We start from the raw sequence: 22,081 nt of genomic DNA, 5'->3' as shown, positions 1-22,081 counted from the left end.
TCAGCTTTCCTGCTCCTCTGATGCTGCCTGGCCTGCTGTATTCATCCAGCTCTACACCTTGTTATCTCAGACTCCAGCATCAGCAGTTCCGACTATTTTTGAGTTCTTAAGGGTCTGGTTAAAAATTTCAAAATAAACATATCAAAGAAACAATTTTGCCAGTTCTTAGTCTTGGTTGATAGGTTAAATTAGTTACACTACAATTCAGAAAAGTATCGTCTGCTGGTATTAAGGTTCTTTCTCACCAACAAGAAGCATTTGAGCAGGTAATTGTACTAAAGATGCCTTCAAAAGCAAGGTGTTACTTATAAATAGCTTATCTATTTGTACTTTGTTATCTTTGGGTACTCTTTCACATCTCCAAACAGTTTTATCAAACCATTGAGGGGGCCCATCCTCAGCTGAAGTCAATGCAAGAGAGAATAAGCCATAAATAAGCTTGAGGCATTCTTCTACATTAGCAACTGGTAAAACAGAGGAAGTAAGTTAAACATGATTGATGGCTCCTTCTGCATTTTGCCTTCTTCAAAGGAGGAAACCTGCAACTCCTGTAACTTCTTATTTCAAATATCATCAAGTTAAGACACCTTGGTGTGCCTACGGTGATTTTTATGGATTGTGTAGGACAGGGTGTGATTTTAAAGAAAAGAACATACTCTTCTTTTCTTCAATTGCTTGTATTTGGCAGCCTTAGGACACTTCATCTCCTGTAAAGACGACACAAGTTAAATCCCATCATCCAATCTGACTAGGTAAGGTGCAAAGGTTTGAGCGTGGGCAGAATTGAATGTTTCTCAACTACTTGGCTCCTGGGATGGGACGAGGTGGTGGAAGTGGGGCAGCAGAGGTGTCAGCATGACCTTGATCTTTACTTGAGACAGACACCTGAAGAAGGAGCGAGACTCTGAAAGCTTGTCATTGACATAGATTCCCTACAGTGTGGAAACCGGCCCTTTGGCCCAACAAGTCCACACTGAACCTCAGAGCATCCCACACAGACCTGCTTGTGTCTTCAAATAAACCTGTTGGACTCTAACCTGGTGTCGTATGATTTTTGACCTTTACTGGAGAAGTAGGTGGTGTAAGAGCAAACTCTCCCCAACTCTCTAGTGGGGTGATATATGATGGAATCATTTATCAGGGCAAGAGGGGTGGCTGTGGGCACACAGAGAATTTTGCCCTGGCAAAGGGAGAGACCACACTCATTACCAGCAAGTAATTCTGAAATCATACAACACCTCCTTCTTTATGAGCTGACTTGCATCCCACAGGAAGCTGTTGAAGGAAGTTCATTAGGTATATTCAAGAAGCAGCTGGGCATGGCCCTTGTGGCTAAAGAGATCAAGGGGTACGGTAGGAGGGTAGGAATGGAATACTGAGATTGCATGATCAGCCATGATTGTATTGAATGGTGGTACAGGCTCAACGGGCCAAATAGCCTGCTCCTGCACCTTTTTTCTATGTTTCTACAATGTCAGCACAAGGGAACAAACAGAGGACTGCAATCAAAGCCCCACATGTAATTTAAGTGAAAAAATACCAATTCTTGGCTGAAAGGGATTTCAAAGAGGGCTTCAAATGTAATGATAAATTAATTCAAATGAATTCACTCAAGCAAAAATGAACCTGTGGAATTCTCTATCACAGAAGACAGCAGAGGCCAAGTCACTGAATATATTCAAAAAGAGATAGTTTTTTTAGATATTAAAGGCATCAAATGATACGGGGAGAAAACAGGAATGTGGAATTGAAATAGAGGATCTGCCATGATCAGACTGAATGGCAGATCAGACCTGAAGGTCCAAATAGCCTACTCCTGCTCCTAGTTTCTATATTTTAAAATAAGATTTTCATCGCAAATGATCTGCATAACTGCTTTCCAATTGGTCAGAAGTAATTCTCTTCCATATTAAAACCACTATTGTCAGAGCAAGAGATGATAGCCTTACCATTGTGTTTATTATAATCAAATGAGCTTCAGTTCACAAAACAAAGCACAAACTTTACTAATGGTTAAACAAACTTGCACAACCTGGAGTAATGAGGAAAATGTCAAGCATGTAAAATGCTTCAGAATTTATATTCTTAATCAATCACCAAATGATGTTGTTAAAGCCTTTGATCGCAGATCTTCTTTCAAACTCACAATCATAGTTGGGGTGATCCAGGTTTGCAGAAAGAATGGAGAGAATACCTCAGACAAAACACAGTGAAATTGGAGCAATCATCAATTCATTCCTCAGGAAAAAAGGAAAAAGAACTGATATATCCTATAGGAATATAAAACACAGTCCACCACAAAAGCAGTAAAATAAATGGCACAGCAATCAAATACATGTCTCAGATTACATTAATCCTGACAGCACTTCAAATTCACATTACCAAATCCTGCAATAAAATGCTTATAAAATTTCTTTCAAAAACTGACTGTTCAATATTTATCCAAAATTTGGAATCAAAATACATTTGCATGTTTGAAATGGATTAAAACTCTTGATTAAACTCCAATTTGATTTAAAAAGCAGGAATGCCATCGAGACAATAACTGTATCGTAGTTTTAGCCAATATTAGCTCAATGGCAATAGAATCAAACTGGCATTTTGTCTAAAATATAGAAAGTTTTTATCCCCTCTTCTTCTAACAATAAGCACTGAAGGAACTGTTCAAATTCCTCTGTCATTTTCAATTTGTTTATGTGTAGGTAGTGGTAATATGGGCTCAGACTCCAGTGCAAGCTTTTTTTGACCAAAGGCACCAGACCTCGTTACAACTGGTTTCTGAGGGAGGGTATGCATTCTAAAGCATGACAATGCTTTCAAACTCATCTGACCTCCCAGATAAATATAAAAGATGCCTTGGCTCTATTCAAAGTACAGCTGGTAAATTTGTTGCAATCCCAGTCAACATGTGTCACTCAATCAACACACAGAGGCTGAATCTTAACATATTTTGGTAAAGTGTCATTTTCGTCAAGTTTCGTTCGTGCTTTTCTCCATGAAGCCTAGTGTGTTTTCTTGCACTATCATTCCAGAGTCACCTCATTAACTACCTGTCATGTTCCTACAGCATCTCTCTTGATTGATGTTAGTCCAACTCACCAACTTACCATATTTGGAAATACTCACCACTGAGAGGACGTCCCAGGATTTCCGGCACCAGTGGCTTTGTTAAAAGGTCATAGTGAACCTGGTCAAGCACCAGCAGCCTGGACCTTCCCTGTAAGGTTCGTGACATTAGCACCCTACTTAATGGGCAGGAACCTGAAGACATTGGCAGTGGTGGGGCAAAGGAGAGATATCCTCTTCTCACAGGATCAGCAGGGCAGGCATCAATAACAGACCTCGCAAACTGGGCAGATGTTGTACCTGGACAACAAGGTGCAGAGCTGGATGAACACAGCAGGCCAAGCAGCATCATAGGAGCAGAAAGGCTGACGTTTCGGGCCTAGACCCTTCATCAGAAATCTAGGTACCTAAGTCAGTGTTATCTCAGCCATCTGGAGGAACACTCTGCAGTGTACGAAGAAGGTCAATGACCTTCTCCACTTTGCCAGGGTATGCACCACTGTCTTTCCTCTGCTACCTCAAACTCACTCTCTCTCTGCTGCTGCACAGACCTTTCAAAAAGAAGCTCATGCTCTACCACTCTCATTATTGCATGCAATATCTTCCCACATTCACAAACCCTGCATGGCCTATGCACTACCTAGTCACTCACATGGGACACTTCGCCACACTCCCACCACTTGCACTATAAATTATGCCTGCCACTTCAAATCTGACTCACTCCCTCCTTTTTTCTCATTCCAGAAGGAGGCAGCCAACCATAGGACAAATGAGCCAAGACTGATGGTGGGGTGCTGGGGTACCCGACATTTGGCTCCTCACCCACTGTGAGGAGAAGATCCTGACCATGACAGCCCTGAGCAGCCAGCTGAACGTGTCCTAACACATGGACTGATTATAGAGTCTGCCCTTGACTTACTGTGCCAGAAACCCCTCAATGAAAGACGTTTTCCTTCACTTCACTGAAGACTATTCCCCTTCGACATTGAGATACTGCCATTTGCTTGAAGCACTGTGTTGCTGTGTATGCTGCTGACCATGGTGCAGGTGTAAGATTGATGTTACATGGTGCTGTACAACAACATCCACCCTTTGACTGATCACTGCTGACATCCACGACAAGCTGCCTGGCTTTGTCTGTCTGTGCTAAAAGGCAAGTCAAGACAGAAATACTGTGTGCCCTGTTAGCTCTGGCTATGGGAACAAAGCAATAAAAGGCAAGGCAAGGGTGCTGTGAACATCCAGGTGGACACTAGGTGAGTGAGCAAGCTGTCACGCCCATTAGGCAGCCTGGTCCAAACCATAAACTGGGTGCCTGTCCCTGCACACAAATTGTCGTTGAAGCTGCATTTCAATGATAGTTGCTAATGCAATAATGCTAGTACAGCATTAAAGTGCAGAAGCACGCCGTAAATGGCTGGAGATGTGCTATGATTGTGTGGACAGGCTGGCACATGTCAGCTGCCAACGAACGTGGATGTAGGTGCACGTGGCCACTGCCCATGAGCGTACCCTGAGACGTTAGTCCTGAATGTCCAAGACAGAGATTCGAAGGAGCAAGCAGTGAGTTGGAGTTGCCAGACACCTGCTTTGACTTTCAGGTCAGGAATTATTGTTGTTTGATTTCTATCTAGCTGGTGGAAGAATAGGAACCTGCATAATAATGAGGTCAGGTTAAGTAATGATAATGGGAGTAATGAGCAACAATAGCTGTCAATTGGCCTCTTGCTGCTCATTAGCAAGAACTTTATCTCAACATCCCAAACTTAGTTGGAAAATGCAACATTTTACTCCTGACATCAAGGAAAGCCTTACTTAACTTTTCCTGTAATCCTCCCACATTTTGACTTAGCCCACATCACTCAGGTGCTGGGAAGATTCCATCCATACAAACAGATGATCTGCTCATTTATTTCACTGCTGTCTGTGAGACCTTACTATGTGCAATTTAATTTCCATACTTAAATAGATTACAGCAGTGGCCACACTTCAGTATATTGGCAAGTAAGTGTTTTGGAACATCCCAAGGTCATGAAAGGAATAAACCAGAGAGTGTTTCTCCAGCAATTCCATTACTGTACAAATGAGGTTATTTTCATTTATTATACATTTGCAATTTTTCATTTTTTGTTCACATGCATTCTTGTTCTGAGTTCACAGACATCAAAGGTTCTCACTGCTCTAAATGCTGTATGGGTATAAAAGCAAATATGGGCACTTCCCTACAGCTCAATGCATAAAATACAGAACTTGTCAATGAAAAATGCACTCAATGTATTTAAAATCCAGTTAAAAATAAGTTGGCAAATTAACATTCATCAAGTTTAGAAGTATCTTGGTGGGGAGCTGCAGACCACCCATTCTGACTCATCAGCCTCCCTCGACCAGTCACAAGCCCAGGTTAAACCTGCCACTAAACCCAATAGAAAAGACACAGCATTTCCCAACAGCTTGCTTCAGCAAACCAAGTTTACTTGGGTTATCAGCAACTTGAAGTCATCTATGTTTCAGAAACAAGCAATCCTAGCACTTAGCAAGCACAGTATAAAAACAGAATGTGCCTGAAACATTCAGCAGGTCTGGCAGCATCTGTGAAGAGAAGTCAAGTTAACAGAAAAACAAGGAGTTATCAGCGGGCTTAACTGCAGCACATTCTGAGGCAATTCCAGCTGATACCAGCAGGTATAAATAACTCAGTTTTCAAAAGTTCATTCCTGAATTACTGGCTCAGCAAAATGTCAAAGGCAGTACATCTCGGGACTATCTAACAAAAGTAGATGGTGGTTACCAATCCAATTGGCCAAATTTTATCCCATGCGGTCTCAACAAGGGATATGACCAGTTAAAGCTTGTTATACCTTCATTAATAGATAAATACAACTATGTTCACAATAGCAGCATTCAAGAAACTGGACGAATACATGAATAGGACAGGAATAGAGGGATATGGATCCTGCAAGTAAAGACAGTTTTAGCATGGAACGGCAAAATGTGTCGGCGCATGCTTGGAAGGCCAAAGGGCTTGTTCCTGTGCTGTATTGTTCTTTGTTCTTTGTCTGCTATTCAACCTCCAAAGTGGTCATGAGATAGTACTACAGCAATGTGTTTGTGGTATTGTTTTGAAAAATAAGTGCTTGCAAATAAAAACACATCAGGAAGGCACAGACTGCATATCAATTTAGAGGCAGAGCTGTTTGCAACCAGAAGAATCAGAACATTTGAAATTAAAGTAGCAATAGGCCAAACCACCCCTTCAGCCAGATCTACCATTCAATAAGACTGTGGCTGATTTTTGTCCTGAACCCAATCTTTTTATCCAATTCCAATATTTCTTTATGTCCTTAGAGTTCAAAAATCTATTGAAATCAGGCTGAATATACCTAATGACTGAACATTCTTTGGGATAGAGATTGCTAACTTTCTAAGTGAAGATATTTTCCTTTCTCAGTCCTAAATGGCCTACATCTTATCCTGAAATGATGACCCCAGGTTCTAAACTCTCCAGCCAGGGGAAACAGCCTCTCAGCTTCTACCCTGTCAAACCCTCTCAGAATCTTATATGTTTCAATGAGATCACCTCTCATTCTTTCATTCACAATTAGCGAAGTCTGTTGGATGAGCACATGTAGTTCAATTCTCTTTCATCGAGTTAACAATAGAGTTCAATGAGTATCTAACCACCCACATGAAAAGCCACTGGATTGCTAGGGACAATGAATTACTAAGGCAACTGCAATCTTCAGCGAATCTTTAGATAGAGCATTCAAAAAAAGTGTTTATGTGTAGTAAATCTCCCCAGGGTCTCAAAACACTTTGGAACCAGAGGACTAGTTTTGAAGTGATTATCTCAGCAAATGCAACAATACTGCAGTGATTCACAAACAGCCTCTGATTAACAAACTTATTATTTTAGATACAGTTTTATCACAGATTATTATTGACCAAGCCAAGTCTTCTATAGCTAGTCTTTGACATCTGCCTCAGCTGGCAGATGCAATGTTGATTCCTTGTCCTATCCAAAATAGAGCACACTCTCAGTAATGATCATTCACTATCAGGTTGAACCCAGAACTATGACTCAGGGTTGAAAATATCTTTAACTGAGCCAAGCTGATACATAAATCTCTAACACAGTGAGATTGCATAAAATAAGATCCCCTCTCTCTACCCTCAACTAATTACAGTAGAAATTTCTTTGGTGTAACACTGTCCTTTGGCAAGCAACCTGCATTGTATAGTAAAGCAAACGCGTTTGCCTGTGAAAAGTCTGTTACAGTCTTTAAATGTAAATGCGAGATACATGCTTTAAGTTGTCTAGAATTATTAGATTGCCCTGCTAGCACAGTCACAATACTCCAACTCCAGGTTGTCCTTTCTGGAACATCTACCTTTGGGAGGAGGGGTGGTTTGAGGAAGAGAACAGCAAGATTCCTTCTTCTTCCAGGGTGGGAGATACATATTGTATTAGCCAATCATAAGATAAACAGTACCAATAAACACCAGGCTACTATTTAAATAGAAGGAGGGGCACTGCAGCAGGGGTGATGGTGAAATAGTGTTAATATCACTGATTAGTGATCCAAACATCCATGTGAATGGCTCTTGTTCAAATCCCACAGTGGCAGCTAATAAAATTTAAATTCAAATAATATATTTGGAACAGAAAACTAGTTTCTGTAATGATGACTAGGAAACCACCATTAATAGTCATAAAAACCCATCTGACTCACCAATCACGAATATCCTCCAGGGAAGGAATTCTACTGTTGTTCATCACCACTTCCAGGGTGGGGAAAATCATATCCTATGTTGTAATGACCACAAATTATATCACATGGTCCATAGATTAATACCTTCCAACATTTTGCTCTAATATCCTCCCTGTTAAGGATGCTTCATGTTGCTTTGTTTGACAAGTTTGGGATCTTGTATATTTGAAATAATATTTTATCGAAATAAAATTGTAAAATTATTCTTCTTTATTTTAATCATTATGTAAATTAAATACCACAAAGAAAACTTCAGGGGCTTCACATTCCCACAATGGAGCATCATGCAAGTCAAGCTTAGGCTGAAGAATTAGCATCACAGGATTAAAAACAAACTCTGACCCACATCCCATCTAGTCCAAAAAATATTATGGCCCAAATTTTCACAAAAACAAAAGAGCTAAACACTTTAGCCAAAATGGGACCAGAGCCTCAAATTTAAAAGACCCTTCCCATTTTCAACAGATGCTGTTTTCACTAGGGGGTGAGAATTGAGAGGGTGTTATTTAGCCACGTCAAAAACCTGAACCAACAGAGTCATTTGAACTCCATACTGACTTCAATCAAATAACATTTTTGATAGAGTAAGGTCTGTTAAGAGGAAGGGTCCTGTTCTGAGGAAGGGTCACCGGACCCAAAACGTTAACTTTGATTTTTTTCTTCACAGATGCTGCCAGACCTGCTGAGCTTTTCCAGCAACTTCCGTTTTTGTTCCTGTTAAGAGTAGACATGTGTAAAAGGTTGGAGCTGGCAAATTGTCAAGTTACTCAAATCCCCAGCCTTTTAATTTTCCAAAGAAAACATGATTCTGAGTCGAAAAAAAAGGACCAGTGCTCTGGAATTTCAATGGCTGTTTGCTGACATAAGCCAAAGGGATTTCATCATTATAGCAGTACTGCTTGACCACTTACACAATGGCCATCATGGCGAAGGAATGGAGGGGACATAAGGTCAAAGTGTTATTGATAGCTTCAAGTTGTTACACAGGGATCAGCTGTCTTTGGTGTAGGGCTATAAACACTAATATTCGCTTATATAAGAGATTAACTACTTGAAGGAATTTCAATGCATTGAATTACTTTTATCAATCAGAGTTCTCATTTTTTAAAATATGGTGAAATATGTAATAACTTCTTTAGAACTTTGTTTTATCTAACCCTAGCATGGTTCCTGATGTCAGTCCGACGTGAAAACTGGATGAGACATACGAGTTGGTGTGAAGGGTGAAAGAACAGTCAGTGGTGGATGGATGACTCATGAGCATGAATTAGCACTAAGTTGATATAAGGGCTATAAAGAGCCATGCAAAGAATTTCAGACAGGAGGAGAGATACTGTGGTGAATAGTTGTCTGAATTGGCATCAAGTTAGATAGGAGCTATAAAGAGCCAATGAGATGGGTAGAGGGACAGGGGTTGACACAGAGGGTGTAAGGAGCCATACAGCTGGGCAGAGTAGCATAGGCTCGCATGAAGGATATGAGAGACCATGGGGTTGGGGAGAAGAGCATAGAGTAACATGGAAGGTATAAGGAGACATCAGGGGGGGTGGCGGGGAACAAACATAAAGTGAAAACACTTGGCCTGGAGAGTGTATGGAGGTGAGGGATGAATGCTACTTTTCCTGTAACAGAGCTGAAGCCCCAAAGCACCAAAGACCATTTAAATAGTTCAGCTCAGCACTTGGGGGACGGACACACAAAAAAAAAACACAACACACACACAAAAACACACATACCACACACAAAAACACACACTTTAGACCTATGTCTCAGAGTCTTATTGAAGTAGTTATCAATAACCATCCATTACTTGGTGTGTGAATGCAAGCAAAGTGTTAGCTGGCTATTAGATTCAAGAACAGCATTAGATGATCCAGATCCTGCCCTTAATGCACACATGTATACTTCCAACAGAAAGTAATTTGCCAGCAAGAATCCTGGCTGAAATGCTAACCCTAGCCCAGGGGCATTTAAAGACACCATTGCCATCCTTGACTGAGAGTATTAAATTCAGAAACTGAATGCAGCATACAGGTTAAAATAACTCTTTGTACATTCATCAATTGAATTACCACTATTGCATCTTTCTTCAGTTTCAGAAAGTATCTATAACCATTCCTAGAATAAACAAATTTACATCTATGGGCAACAGAAGTCTAAATATTTGTCTCAATATTAGTGGATTTAGCTATTATAACAGTCTTAAAACTAAAGTGCAAGAAATCCAGCCACAGCAATGCATGCATGTGCATCAGTGGGCTAAGACAACATGGAAGCAAAAGGGTGCACAGTTAGCAAGATAGGACATAGCTACAGAAAAATAAATGAAAAAATATTCCAGGATTTTTTTCCCTTTTTGCGCTGAAGAAAGATGACACAAAGATACAGAAAGAAATATGAAGTGGCATTCGTTCAAATGCTCGCAAGTTAAAATGCCCAAGTTAACATCCGCAATTTGATTAATGTGCTCTCAACAGTATATTTGAAGCTAAATTCAAAAATCAATAGATATGTGTTGTTTGAAAACCCATACAACAAAAGCTGCCATCCACCTATTAATGTAGGTGGCACAACAATTTCGAGCTTTATACTTTTTCATCTCCACAGACTTTGATCAGCCTTTCTGAACAGTATTCTCAGAAAGCAGTTTATTACCCACTCCATCAAGTGATCAATGATTTCATTAATATGACAGATCACAAAACTGTCGCATCATTGATACAGGCTTGAAAGATGATTCCAGTTTCCTGCCACATTTCCACAGTCTAGGATACTTACTGGCAGCTCGACTCCATTCAATATTTTCACAGACACAGAAAACTAAAAATCCATTTTCAAACCAATTTCAATTAGAATCCAAGAGTTGTTATCACAGGTGCAACAGAATGGGTCTGTAAGTGGAAAAGTCGTCTGTCCGTTCTGAAATGAAACCTTATCTGTAGCCACAAAGATGGCTGAGGACAGCCTATCTGTAATTTACTTTTTATCCTGTGTTAACTTAAGCTTACTTCTGTCACATGGAATTCCTACTACTTGCTGTTAGTGGGTAATCTAAAAGCTTAAGGAGTGTATGTGAGCGTTGATCTTTTCTGCATGAACTTTCCTTTGAACATATGCCCCCACCCCACAAATTTTAAATAGCTCAAAATCACACACCAGGGTAAAGATCTGTATTTTTAAATATTGCATTATTTTGCAAACATTACATTAGTTTAAGCTTCATAATTGTGAAGCAAAGAACATAGTATTACATTTTTAAAAATGACAAGTGCTGTCTCTACCCATTGCATTCCCAGAGATTTTCAATTGCGAGGACTGGAACACTAGTATTTCATTAATTCTGCACCCAAGTAGAGAGGCTTTTCTCTCACCTCCTCCAGTCTCCTTTAGCAAATTATCCCATGACGGTGGATTTATTCTCTCAAAGACCCCAGACTTTAAGAAACAACAAAAGAATCAGAAGACTTTCTGGTCCACCTGCCTGGCGAATGATGAAGCACGGAAAAGCATCCCCCAGAGAAACCAATCAAACCATTGTGTGGCACAGTCAGACCTTTTCAACTGTCAATCCAGGAGAGGTGGAAAAGAGATGAAAGAACTTGGGATGAAGCTACCGTTTATATAAAGATACAGGATTGGTCTCTTAAGATTTAATAATTGGAATGGTACTCAACTTTAACTTAAAAAAAACAGCATGAGCTAGCCCGGCCAATAAAGAAATAGAAGTTAGTGTAAAATCCCTAGTCTTTACAAAACAACTATCTGAAGTTGAATAATTAACATTTAAAGCTTGTGAAGTCCACTTAACAGACACTTTTTTAAACTGTTGGAAAAATAAATTGTGCTGCGGCTTTTCAAAAACAAAAATAAAAGCACTTATTCTTTTAAATAATGCATCATTATTTTAATCTTTACTTTGAAATAAATCAGTGTGACCAGGGTATAACTGTGAAGGAACTCTTATAAAAATATTCATTTCTAACTCAAAAACACCCCAAACTCCCAACAAAAAAAAAGTGACATTCTTATGAATGTTTCCTTTTCATTTTGGTAGGTGGGTGGATTGGAGGGGAAGGGAAAGCAGCAGGATTGCAAGAAAGGTTTTCATAATAGGGCTAAAAATCTGCCCTGTTCCAGGGGAGTCAGAGATCCTTATCAGTTACTATGGATTGGGTTTCATGGCATTCCTAACTGCCTTCTATCATAATGTGAGAATCTGCACAGCCACCCCCATCCCCGCCCCCCACCCTCCTTCAGAATGTTTAATGCAGGCTTAGCTCTCCATATTGCTCACAGCCTCTTTTCAACTCTGACCTACACAACGTGAGTCACGTATTACTTCATTCGGACCATGAGGCCATAAATGGGTAAAAAGTTTTAACACTCCTTTAACAGCAGCATCAGCTGGAAAGTACAAGCTACTACTGCTGCTGGAAGCGTTTTTAATTGCTTTCCCCAAGATGAGTATTTTCCCTCTTGCCAGACTCCTCAGAATTAAAGATGTTAATTAAAGGGGACGGGGGGGAGGGGAGGGTCGGTTGTAGGAGTGAGGCAAGAATTCATCCCCGTCTCAACATTTCAGGGATGGAGCAGGCTGGGGGAGAAGGTCTCGTGGGTGGGGGAGGAATTATAGAAAACTTCAGTTTTTCACGGCAGTGCCTTCAAATCCTGCAACACTTCATTGTCAGCTCTTGCACAGTTAAAAGAAAATCTAGAATATGCACCTACCTTTGGAACAAAAGAGTAAGGAGATTAAAAGAAATAGCCACATCCTTGACATTAATGCAGTTTTCATTAAGTCACCGTACTCAATAATTTACACAGTCGGAACCTATCCATCAAATACACAGTTTGGCAGAACTGATTTTAAGCTGCAGAGCTCTGTTCAAACATCAGCAAATATCAACATTTCAAATACAAAAGCTTCACAATTATTAAAAGCATTAGCTGTCCTCTTGAATAGATGATAATCATCTATACCAGTACAAATCTATTACGCATAAGGTGGCTTTTCAGCTGGTCAAAAATGAAGATCCAGAGCAGGGGACACAAGGTAGAAGGGAAGGGAACAGAACAGAACAGAATGGAAAACTCACTGATATTCACATGGTATCTTATGCCACAAAGAGGGACCATTCAGCCCTTTGTGTCCGTGCCAACTCTTAGATTGAGATAATTAATTCCATATGCCCATTCTTTCTCTATAGCCATGGAAATATTTCCCCTTGAAGTATATGTCCAATAAGCTTTTGAAATTTACTACAGAGTCTGCTACCACTATTTGGAGGCAGTGCATTCCACATGATAACAACACACTACATAAAGAGAGGTCTGCATCTCCCTTCTGGTTCTTTTTCCAGTTATCTTAAATCTGTTCTCAGGTGGCCAACCTTTCCACTATTGGAAATACCTGCTTCTTACTTTCCCTATTAAAATCATGCACAATTTAAATCTCCCTCAACGTTTCCTGCCCTAGATGAAACAATTCCAAATTGAGACACTCCACAAACTGAAGTGCCTCATGTCTGCACCCAGATTGTAATTTTCTTCCTCTCAACACGTGTTAGATGATCCCCAGTTGGTGCACAACCTACTTGTTGATCTTGCGCCTCAATCTGAATCAAGCATTTTATTTACGGATTAGCAGCCTTACCAAGTCAAGGGTCTAATCCAATAACTCCAATTCAGGATTTTACCAATCATCTGTACTCTCTGTGCCTACTCTCCCATTGCACAAACCAGAAACTACATGCACATGGTTAATCCAAACACTGCACACTCAATAATAACAGCTCCGTGCAGGCGTAGCACACCACAGCATATTTAAACGAAGAAGAAAAACCACTTGCACATATGTGCATCTGGTAACATCTCTTGCACCCTCAACACTAAAGTAGAGGGGCAAAAAAAATCACAGCAAATCTCATCAAATTACAAATAGCAGCTTTAATTGGAACAGAATCCAGCAGCATGAAAGAAAAAATGCTCTGCCTTGGTCTTAGAACAGGGATTACGTTAATTCCAAATTCTTCTTCCTCCACCCACTACCAACACTTTCCCAAAACAAACAGAGATCCAGGTGCAGCTGATCTATTCATGAGGAATGCAGAGAACAAAAAAATATAATTGCTGCTCTCGCTGTTAGCAAATCCCCGTACACTACATGACTTACCATTGGATGTTGTACTGGAGGCTATGGCTTTTTCACTGACATCTGTGCGAGAAGATCCCTTTACAATGGAATTCTCTACTTTTTTCTTTTCAGTTGCAGTAGTACTGTGTGACTGGGCATCCATGGTGATTTTTCATACCTCAGCTCTCAACACCAGCACGACTATGAGGGAAAGAAATTGAACAGTAGTTTAAAATAAAATTCACATTTCATATTATACAAGATTAGACAACCTGTAATGACCATTGATTGTATGCTAAAGAACCTGCTGCATGTACTTTTAGCAGACTGCTGTATCACTGTTACGATCAAACACTTAGGAAGACATTTCATAACAAAGCCAGAACTTATCTGAAAGCCTGCCCATGGTTTCAATTTAAAATACTTGCATCCACAACCAAGTACAGAAATGAAGTCTTATTTTTCACTTATTGTATTGGCAAATTGCAATTTAAACTTGTCAATATACATCAACTCTCACAGCTAATCAGCAGTAAAAGCAGCTTCCTAATTTTCAGTCTAGTCAAAGTCAGGCAAGCCATGCCTTCTGTATTTGTGACCTTATTTTCAATCTACTCCTACTAATACCAATCAGGTATTTCTCAAGTGCGCTTTATTGTTTAAAACCCAGATATGGATTTTTGTCAAAGAATAGAATATTAAGCAGCTAAAATATAGCAGATACTTCTTAAATTGCAGCAACTGGTTGAGTTAAAATTTTTACTGAAATTTAGTAAACTAAACTTAAAACAAATTATTATACCTGATTGCAGTGGATTTCACAGCTTTATAAGATTTTGCAAATTTCAGCAGACCTCTGACATAGTCCCTGCAGTATTTGAAAGTGGAGGGTAATGCAAATCTGTAGGTATGCACCTTTATTGTATAAAATACACTGTAGCAAAATACCACTATGAATTTATGTGACTGTCATGAACTGTACTGACAATCTGAAGAAAACTTTTTATGCCACCTGTCACGTGAGCTATGCTTTATTTCTTTATCCAACGTTTTTACTGGCTACTTTTTCCATGCATTTCTCAAAATTAATTGATAAACTTTGTCTGCCCTTTCTTAACTTAAAAATCGCACTATAATATCACATCTTCCCTTGGATCTCTTCCATGCTCTTTAACAACTGCTGTGTTTCTCTTGTTTCCTACTATGAGCAGATCTGCACTTTTTTTTCCACTATCACCCTGTTTTTTCTCTTGCAGTCTTACTTTTATTCATTTCATTAGTAACTACTTTGCCTCCTTTGGGAAGAGCTGTCCAAAACAGCAGTGTCACAGCATTCATCATCATTACATCAGCAGCAAGAAAGTTCACACTGATTGTTATCAGCGTAAAGAGCACTCTGATCACTGTGCAAGCAAACATAACATGTTTAATTTTTAAGAAATAAGCTTGAGTATTTGTGGTGTTCAGCAATACAGCTTTGATCTGTTCTATTCAAAGTAGTCTTTGGGGATACAATCAAATTCGAACAGTACAAACTATAAAAGAAAAAAGAAACAGAAGAGAAGGCGAGAGTAGAAAATTAGACTTTGTGCTCAAGCATAAAGGGCTGTTTACCAGTCCAATTGAACTGACAAAATATCAAGGGGATTTAGGAATTCAACAAGACTGTGCAACAAATAAATTCAAATCTAGATGATGTATAAAAAGAATAAGATCTGCAATTTTCCAATTAATATAGTCAATAGTACCTGTGCCAAATTTGTTCCATTAAAGCTGTGCCCTGCTATTGCTATGTACTTATGCACTCCTCCTGGGTGTACCAACAACATATCTATTTCACATTGCAAAGAAATTGATACCTAGTTTGCAAAAGCTGATAGATAGTAACTGCAACAGTGAAAATAAATTTTAAAAGTGAATTTACTATATTTCTTTTAAATAAGTAAATTATCTTGGTAAGGTCCTGAAGAGGGGTAATACTTGAAATGTTGACTTCTCCTCCTCCAGATGCTGCTTGGCTTGCTGTGTTTTTCTAGCCTCCTATTTGTCTACCTTAGATTCCAGCATCTGCAGTTTTCTTGTCTCTATCTTAGTAAGGTGTTTATTCAGGTCTTAGACTTAGAAAATTTAAAATACATAAATGGGAGAAAAAAATTCAAAAAATTAGGGATGAGCACTTTCCCCAAATATCTTATTTACAGAGGTATTTTCCTTCCTAAGACAATGGTAGTAGCTTAACTTTCCTTTTACAAGCTAAAATTTAACACAATCTCTCATTATTCTTTTAACATGAAGCTTACTCCATCCTTTAAATACCAGATTAGCTGGTTCAGTTGCTTAAAGTCAAGCAGCAGTAAAATAATCTGACGGTGCCAGGCAGCACTTTCAACTGGATTAGACGATTTTAATTAGTCTCTTGCTTTTTGTCATTTCGGTTTACTTTGTGCTTCAGACTTAACCAACTTTGCTTCAAATATATTCTAGGAAGCAGCTATAATCTTCGCAAATACAAATCACTCAGAATGGCACGCCTTGCAATATACATATAAAAGCTTCGTTCAAAAAAAATCCAAATAAGAATTATGTCTAATTGAAATATTAACTGAAGTACAGGTATGGATTAGGAAGACAATGCAACATCAAGAGAAATGCACAAGCAATTTATGCATGCATTTTTATCCAAATTCAGGATGTCAGTTCTGGGACAAGGCTAATATTCATTGCCCATCATGTGCAGTCATTGGAAAGGTGCTTTGTGTGCCACGTTTGTAAACTATTTCAGTACAGTGATGAAGATACTTACAGTTTTGAAGGGAATTCCAGAATTTACACTGTGACAATGAGGGAAAACATATTCCTGAAACAGGACAGAGTGCAACTTTGATAGGAAGCTGGAGGTGTTGGCACTCCAATTGCTTATTGCCAGTGCCCTACTCAGTTTTTTCGTTCTTTATTCATTCACGGGATGAGGGTGTCGCTGGCCAGGTAGCATTTATTGCCCATCCCTAATTGCCCAGAGGGCAGCTGAGAGTCAACCACATTGCTGTGGGTCTGGGGTCACATGTAGGCCAGACAAGGTAAGGATAGCAGTTTCCTTCCCTAAAGGACGTTAGTGAACCAGATGGGTTTTTCCTGACAATTGACAATGGATTCACGGTCACCATTAGACTGTTAATTCCAGATATTTATTGAATTCAAATTCCACCTTCTACCGTGGCAGGATTCAAACCCGGGTCCCCAGAACATTATCCGGGTCTCTGGATTAACAGTCCAGCGATAATACCATTGAGCCATTGCCTCCCCTGATAAAGATCATGAGTTTTGGGGGTGTTAGCAAATTGACAGGCTTTTATATGCATATTGCAATATAGCAATCTAGTCATTAAGACGGTGCACTAGTAATCCAGAGAGCCAGGCTGAAGCACTCGGGACACAAACTTGTTGTAAAGAAAAATCTAATTTATTAATATCTTCACTTATTAGCGAAGGAAATCTGCCATCCTTACCTGGTCTGGCCCATATGTGACTACAAATCCACAGATTCTGCCATCAGTATATGACAGCTCACATGCATGCGCGCGCGCGCACACACACACACACACACACACACACCGCTTAGCTTCATTTCTTAGTGCACAGTAAATATACACCTGCCCTGAAGGCTACCAGCCTCAGAGTTCCATTGCTTTTTAGTGCAGAGGGAGGTGGGAGGTTGCCATTGTTTGCAGCACTGAACAGGCAGGGGGTTTGACAAGTTGTACAGCACTGCACTATGTCAATGTTAACAGCGTACAGCATGCAGCATCAGCTTTCACAGCTAATGCACTGCATGTGCTTCAACCAAATGGCCATTTGTGAATGTCAAAGGGAAGAAGTCCTTAGTGGCGTCAAGGGAGACTTACTGGGGTTTTGGCAGTTTCTCCACTTCAGTAGGTTTCAGGACATCAGGCTGCATTTTAAGGCCTGCAGCCAATTAGGTGGTGGCCTGCCAGCAAGCTGCTGACTCAGTCTGAGGTTAGCAGCACCACAGGGAGAATGGGTTGCTCCTGTGAGGGGGGAACAGGTCAAGGACACAGTGGTGGATTAGACAAGTAGGATCTACACGTGCTGGGACTAGTGAGGAAGGAGGGTGAGGTGTTGCAGTGACGGAGCCACTGGGGGTTGGCAACACCAATGCAGCAGGGGCAGCCACTGGCATGAGGACACTCCTTTGTGGAACATAGTAACAGAAAAGGAGAGCAGCCTGAACCCCAGAGCCCATTGGGAAGATGTCAAGATTTACCGAGCAGTCTTCTCACACAGTGGAGCGACTAACTCCCCCCAACTCCCAACCACCGAGGGTAAGATGCCAAAAGAGGTGGGCAGAGGTCTTTAGTTGACACTCAAGCAGCTCCATTGAGCTCTGCCACCGTTCCCACTACTGCCAACTTACCATGGTGACAGCAAAGTGTGGGGCAGCAACCCACCAGCCCCAAGACACCTTCACCACACAGCATCTCGCCAGGTCACATGGCCAGCCTTCCATGGGCCTCCAGTCCCATCCCTAGAACATGCATAAAATTCAATACCTTGTCTCCAGATTGTTAGTTTGAATCTCTGGATTACTCATCCTGTAATACAAACTGTAAACTAAAATTGGTAGAATTGCAACCAATTTAGATCTGCTGGTCCAACATAGAAATATACCTATTCCTTTGTTTGAATTGGTGTACAGCGTCAAGATTGTAAAAATTTGAATTTCATTTCCTTTACTGTGAAGTAGAGACTCCAGAAAAAGTTTTACATCTTCCCTCTTCCTGACTCATGCTGAAAGTAGGCTTGACCCGAGACGTTTTCTCAAGAGTACTTAAAATGCCAGAGCGTAATAGGCTACAGGCCACGTACAGGTAAATGAGATGGCAGTAATTTGATGTTTGTTGGTCGGCATAGACAGGATGGGCCGAAGGGCCTGTTTCTATGCTGTATGACTGTTTAACTCTATTATTCTCAGCTCTACTGAAAGCCAGTATTGGTTTGATTCAAAATCTCCAGGAAGATTTAAAGATGTGATTATTCACTGTTTTATTGATGAAAAGGGATTGTTTTTGACATTGATATCACCAAAATGCCAGTAGTTTTGACTAAGGAAGTTTAGATGTGTGGAGATATCCAAAGAAGCTACATTACTCTTGCTATTACTTGAGTGTGAGCTGTGGAAGATTTCATTAGAGATGACTTTTTCAAGTCAGCCTGGTGGCACTGTGGTTTATTAACGTAGTTTTTTCTTTGTCAGGGAATGGTTCTGAACACAAGAAGGCAAGAAATTGGTGGAATTTCTTTCCCTTTTAAATTTTATTAAATTTAGAATGGATGGGAATAAATTCGCTTTTTCTTAATTGTACCGAACAGTAAGTGACTTCATGATGCTACAGTATAGAATGCCAGTAATGTCTATTTAAAGCACATTTTAATGCAGGTAGCTAGCAGCTTTTACACAAGATTAAAAATAGATAACAATTCGTTGACTATATACACAATTAGGCCACTCCACATGCAGGTAGACTGGCACATTGGGGTATTTTTAACAAGAACATAAGAACATAAGAACTAGGAGCAGGAGTAGGCCGTCTGGCCCTTCGAGCCTGCTCCGCCATTCAATAAGATCATGGCTGATCCTTTCGTGGACTCAGATCCACTTACCCGCGTTCTCACCGTATCCCTTAATTCCTTTATTGTTCAAAAAAATATCTACCTTTCTTTTAAAAACATTTACTGAAGTAGCATCAACTACTTCACTGGGCAAGGAATTCCATAGATTAACAACCCTCTGGGTGAAGAAATTCCTTCTCAGTTCAATCCTAAATCTGCTCCCTCTAATCTTGAGGCTATGCCCTCTGGTCCTAGCTTCACCTGCCGGTGGAAACATCCTCTCTACTTCTATCTTATCTAATCCCTTCATAATTTTATATGTTTCTATAAGATCCTCCCTCAATCCTAAAGAACAACAGGTTTAGGTTAGGAGGAATGTCAAAAATCTTGAATCCGAGATCAAGCTGCCTTGAATCCATCCTCATTAGTTTTTTTTGAAAAAACAGAACAGGGTGAGCAACCAATCTGCTTCCAAGAGGCAGGTCACCTATTTAAATATTTGAATGAGACTGCATATCTTACAATTTACTCTGTTTTAAACTTTATGCTAGCCACCCAGGTTTCCCAGCAGACAGAACCTGAATCCAGCAGCGAAGTGCTTTCCAGCGCTGCTTGTGGGCCAAGAGTGCTCTCTCTCACTTCACCACCACAATGGTCTATATACAACTATCCACGAACCCAGCCTTTCCAAATTGCCCTGCCCACCCCAACATCTTCGATTCCTTTCCTCCGCTGAGCTCCCAAGCTGCAGCTTAAAATGTCTTCTCCTTCCCCCACATATCTTCCAATTTATCACCACTTCTCCTGACCATTGAAAACCACCTTTTCTGACCAAGCTCCCAGCACCTAGCCTCCAAACTCCTTCTTCCTGCCCAACCCCAAACTCTAACCTTTTACTCCGCCACCCATTGCATGTGTATCATTTTCAGTTCCTCTCTCACCACCTCTCTGCTTTTCAATTACTGCATTGTGCCAAAGACCTATCCACCAACAGTCAAGCCTCTCAATTTGCTGGCTGCGGCCAAAAAACAGGATAATTATTAGATGGATATCGCCATTAAATTTAGCAAGACATGAAGTAAACTCACTCTTCCAGGATTTTATAAACACAAAATTGCATCCCTGCCCTCCTATTTTGCCTGTAAATGTTGGGGTTTCCGTCTCTTCAGCTGTTCATTTGGATCATGGTTAGATGGCAGAATAGAATGGAAGAGTGGGGAAGACAAGTAGGTGGAGTTGAATATCAGGCCAGTCCATTTCCTTAGAGACAAAAAAACTGCAGATGCTGGAATCCAAGGTAGGCAAACAGGAGGCTGGGAAAACACAGCAAACCAGGCAGCATCTGGAGGAGGAAAAGTCAACCTTTCAGGTATTACCCTTCTTCAGGATGAAATGTGGGGGTAGGGGAGCTGCAGATAAAGTGGGGGGAGGGTGGCGGAATGGTGGTGATAGGTGGACACCTGTAACAGGACTGGAAAGGGAGCCGGGGGATTCCCCACTTCCTCCCTTCCGTTCCGGCTGCCAACCAGATTCATCCCTCCCATCGACCAACCAGCTTGAACCTACTATACCGGTGTCCACCTATCACCACCATTCCACTGCCCTCCCCCCACTTTATATGCAGCTCCCCCTACCCCCACATTCCATTGCTGCCTGGTTTGCTGCGTTTATCCAGCCTCCTGACAGTCCATTTCCTTTTTGATAACACCTTTTAAATGTTATCATTTATATGTCAGCCAGTATTCTTAAAAAAGGTGTGCCAACGACTTGAAAATAATTTATTTCAGTGTTTCTCACGTTTCTTACTGCACTCAGCTATTAACCAGTTACAGCATAATATTGATTTTGCAGTCTCCTGCAGATTAGGGCATTATTAGGGACTATGAAAAAATTACAACTCTTCAAACTCCAATGACAAGACATGTTAGAGCTTATGATAAATGTTAGATGTTAGATGATGTGTGCTTTATATTAAAGGCAGTCTTCAATTCTTTCTTGTTCTAACTCAGTCAAGCAGCACCTTCAGTAACCTAGATAAACAGACATTTCTACAGCAAGTAAGTGTGTTAGGAAAGGTTATGCTCTTAGCTAGCATCTATTCCAGCAACATTAAAGCTGTTTTGTGTTTCAATAGAAAAGGTCTCCATCATCATAACAAAGAGCAAGAGGTGAAGTCACCCATCACATCCCCCTCTCAAAAGCAAGAATACTGCTTTGGGTATGATCTTACTTATTCTCTGAATGCAGTTCAACCTCCGCATACAAATGAATACGCTATTATCCAAACAAGAGAAACCACAGGGCACTGCCCCTTTTACTTCCCCACATCAACCTTTAAAAAAGTCACATGACTGCCATCTACAACATTTCACTTAAGACCTAGTTCTGAATTTGCATCTGCTTTAGGAACAGATGGATTCAAGTACATTCATTTCTTTGATAAGTTATAAGCACTCGAAGTCAGTGAGAGAGAACAAAAAAAAGG

The 22,081-nt window shown here is 40.3% G+C and overlaps 1 protein-coding gene across 2 annotated transcripts in view; it reads right to left on the bottom strand.

Moving 5' to 3' along the window:
- Positions 1-22,081, bottom strand: part of LOC109923305 (transcriptional activator GLI3-like) — a 355,583-nt gene that overhangs the window by 295,042 nt on the left and 38,460 nt on the right. For both annotated transcript variants that reach the window (XM_048596316.1, XM_020523345.2), the window contains exon 2: positions 14,008-14,169. In XM_048596316.1, the coding sequence (XP_048452273.1) occupies positions 14,008-14,131 (124 nt within the window). In that variant the 5' untranslated portion in view covers positions 14,132-14,169. The remainder of the gene's footprint in view (positions 1-14,007; positions 14,170-22,081) is intronic.

The sequence above is a fragment of the Rhincodon typus genome, chromosome 4 (genome assembly GCF_021869965.1).
Source record: "Rhincodon typus isolate 14 chromosome 4, sRhiTyp1.1, whole genome shotgun sequence".
NCBI classification, from domain to species: Eukaryota; Metazoa; Chordata; class Chondrichthyes; order Orectolobiformes; family Rhincodontidae; genus Rhincodon; species Rhincodon typus.
Note: the sequence above shows the minus strand (reverse complement) of the source record. Positions and strands in the feature narration are given on the sequence as shown.